General features: G+C 40.4%; 2 protein-coding genes across 2 annotated transcripts; one reads left to right on the plus strand and one right to left on the minus strand.

The window, feature by feature from the left end:
* Positions 1-935: 935 nt before the first annotated feature.
* SARC_11989 (hypothetical protein) lies at positions 936-1439 on the minus strand (the record flags this gene model as incomplete). The annotated part of the gene is made up of 2 exons (XM_014293914.1): positions 936-1264; positions 1325-1439. The coding sequence occupies 2 exons, from the start codon at positions 1437-1439 to the stop codon at positions 936-938; spliced, it is 444 nt and encodes a 147-aa protein (XP_014149389.1).
* A 775-nt stretch (positions 1440-2214) lies between these two features.
* Positions 2215-3042, plus strand: SARC_11990 (hypothetical protein; the record flags this gene model as incomplete). The annotated part of the gene is made up of 1 exon (XM_014293915.1): positions 2215-3042. A coding segment is annotated over exon 1 (483 nt), but the record flags the coding sequence as incomplete, so codon positions are not given.
* Between the last annotated feature and the right edge of the window lie 475 nt (positions 3043-3517).

The following is a 3517-nucleotide window of genomic DNA, read 5'->3' on the forward strand; positions in this document are numbered from 1 at the left end:
ATATTCATATAGCTATAAATATTTTTGCATGTATATATGTATATTCAGATTATATGTTTATAAATTATGCAAACACACGTATGAACACAATGAGATTTCGAGCATCTACATTCATACACAAAGATCTGCCCACCATCTATTTACGTGTTTGATACATAATAAATGCTTTAAAATTCTATGTAATATTGCGCCACATCTATGCCTTCATGAATCGATGTCTGTTTAAATATAGACATTTTTGTATACATACAACAGTATAGCTTGCACATGTATTCATCCCGTAGTTTTTATGGTTTCCTTACTCAGCTGTGTATACTACGGATGTACACGTGCTATATTTTTTAGGATACATGTTTATCTTTTGACTGTTTATATGCGGACGATTGAATACAAGGTCTTCCTCATGTTCTTTCTGTAAACTATACCTCAGAGATGCATTATAAGCTGAACCCCAAAAAAACATTGCTCTGTGTCGTATCAGTTTTAATTCTGTAATTAAAGTGACGATGTACATTTCTGGTAAGCGACGGCTTGATTACACTCGAATGTACGTACACTCGAATGTACGAATCCCTGTTGGGTGTATACGATCTCTGTGACGGGTAGAAAGACTAGAAAAAACAATATCATACTCTATTTACATGCGAATACGATTCAAACACACTATCAGGAGTGTATTATGCAGATAACCAAAGATTGTGTCCACTTAGTCTTGCACTGCGAACTATATTCTATCATTCGATAGAGACTTCCCATTGAACCGAACGCCGTCATATCCTTGACCGTTGCAAGATGTCTATCAACCAAATACTGTTCAAAACGTCCCTATCGCCCATCCTCAATCATCTGTGGACTACCATAACTATTTAGGTTATCAGCAACAGCCTCAGTAGGTGGAACACTTGCTCTGTGTTCAGATCCGCTTTCTTTCTATTCTAAGGTAGTGCCTGTGGCCGTAGTTGTTGTGGGCTCTGTGTTTGCTGGGGCATATTGTCGTGGCTCGATGCGTGCTGATTAGGAGGTGGACTGTAGCCAGTACTATCGTATAAATTGGTGGCCGTAGTGTTCCCCTGGGGAAGAGTGGTTGTGCATCGGATATATCTGAGGTGGGCCTTGTGGGGGTCTGTGCATAGGCTGTTACAGGGAATCGTTGGAGTGCAAGTCACTATATTGGTGGCGATAGCCTGGCTGAGGTGACCTAGTGCCATACTGTGGCTGTGGTGACTGAGGATCGTAGTGTGTACTACGAGTTGGACTATTGGATCTATGTCATGAGGGGGGCCGCGCGGATAACTCGGCTACAGTAGATAGGCTAATTGCATACCAGGTAGTGCACCAGGTGGACAAGTTCTGTTCTGGGGCGGTACGGTATCACTCAGCTTCATATCGCCCTGTTTGACTTTGACTTTGATCTGCGGTGCCTGCTGCGGCTGAGACATGATGATAGTATGCTCATTCCTATTGTTTAGGGCAAAGCCCTAAAAACCCACATACTTCATCTCTGTGAATCTGGATCAATGAACAACAGGTGCAGCACCAATCCCCATATAAGTTGTCACGAGTGCCTAAATGGTTCTGATAGATACAAGGATATTTAATTAGAAGATCAATTTCACATTATAGTGATGCAATTACTCAGGTGACATGGTATTTGAATAATTTCACGTAGTCATAAAATCGATAGTATATCAGAAGTCGGCCCCATGTCTCTCGATGCCTACATTTTGTATAATGCAATTGAAATTGCCCAAGACCAAATGATGAAGCTCGACCTTCTAAGCTCGGGCCTACTATCAAACCAAAAGAGATAAATGTAATTAGGCTTCAAATGATCAGCCTTAAAATTTGCAAAGTCGTTTTTAGCTTCGCAGGTCGCTCGAGCACCCCATATTCATTGATGCAGTGGGTAATAAATATACAGCAACAGCAATCGTTTACATCGGCAGCAGTAGTATGGAAGCGCGCATCGCACCGGCTCTTTACAAGCCGGTATTATATACCACTAGCCACAGCCAATGAAAAGTCTCATAATCCATCTCTGATCTGAGATCTCACATCCGCCATAACAACCAATCATCAATCCCAGCTCATGTATTCTATCGATATTGTACATATTTACGTCGTCTGTAGACCACATATTTTTAAATACTGCCGATTGTTGGCATTTACAATTGTACGTATAAGTAAATTGCGCTTGTCAACAGTGACACATACCACGTTTTCATGTACTTTTACATATTACACGGGCTATTGCAATAGTGTTATGAACAACTTGCTCACCAAGAAGTAGCATGTACACACTCGCGAAACAGGCGTGTTTGCCCGTTCCATTTCAAACCCGATACCACAAAATAGAGCACAATGGATTAGCGCTCTTGTGATAATCAAGTGTACGCATATTTATTTATTTGTATAGATATATGTATTTGTATGCGCCACATGTATACACGCATGCCGGTAGTAGTTATTCGAAAGAAAATATATACTTGTATATAACTGAGAGCTAGGTGCGAGCCGCTATAAACTTGCATACAAGGGCCAGTTGTTTGCTAAGCGAATATGGTTGTGATGATGGGTGAGAGGACATACAGACGCACAGTGGTGCTGTCAGTGTTGGCTACCATACTCCTACTCGTGCGGATACCGCAATACTTCGGTGACCAAACCTCTACCATTCCAAACCCAAACTCAGCGATAGGTATAGAGATTAAAGTCATAACAGATGCAGTAGCTGTAGGTGTGGTGGTGACAGAAGGGACAGCAATGGCATCTACAAATATTTTACAACCTACTTCGGAATCGTTAGAGGCCGTTGTAAACGGCGTGAGTAATGTCAGAGAACATGCGGATGAGGATAACAATAATCAGCAAACCGTTGAAGACGTGAACACACTGGCTGGTGCTATAGGCGATTTAGAAACTGATATGTCGAGTAATAAAAACTGGGACAGTGACGAATTTGAAGTATCTGTGGAACAGACACTGCAAACGTTGGCCGAAGCCAACGACATTTCTCCTGTAATAATTTTACAGCAATCAAAGGTGTGTGTTATAGCTATAGATGGGGTGGGGTATACATCTGTAATTAAGGTGTGTGTCAAGTCAAGAGATTGAAATGAGTTTTATACATTATACATGGCGTGTTTTATGTGCATGCATAGACGATGGAGTGTGCGCCCTCCAGTTAAAATTTTGAGTTTTTGATGCAAGTTACATACGTCGGGCGATAGGGGGGGTTTGCCTAGTTCCCTTACCATAGTAAAATCGGCGACTCTACCTTGCAGATTGCCTTGAATTTTAGCTTGTAGATACAGACATACATGTATGAAGTTGTGTACTCAATATCACTGTGTATACATGCACAGAATTGACCTTTTTCGCTCGATATATATGTATATAGCTACACACATATATGTAAATAGACGTTTTGTTTTATCCATATATATATATATATATATATATATATATATATATATATATATATATATATATATATATATACTACACACACACACAC

Source organism: Sphaeroforma arctica, assembly GCF_001186125.1.
Source record: "Sphaeroforma arctica JP610 unplaced genomic scaffold supercont1.1996, whole genome shotgun sequence".
In the NCBI taxonomy this organism is placed as follows: domain Eukaryota; class Ichthyosporea; order Ichthyophonida; genus Sphaeroforma; species Sphaeroforma arctica.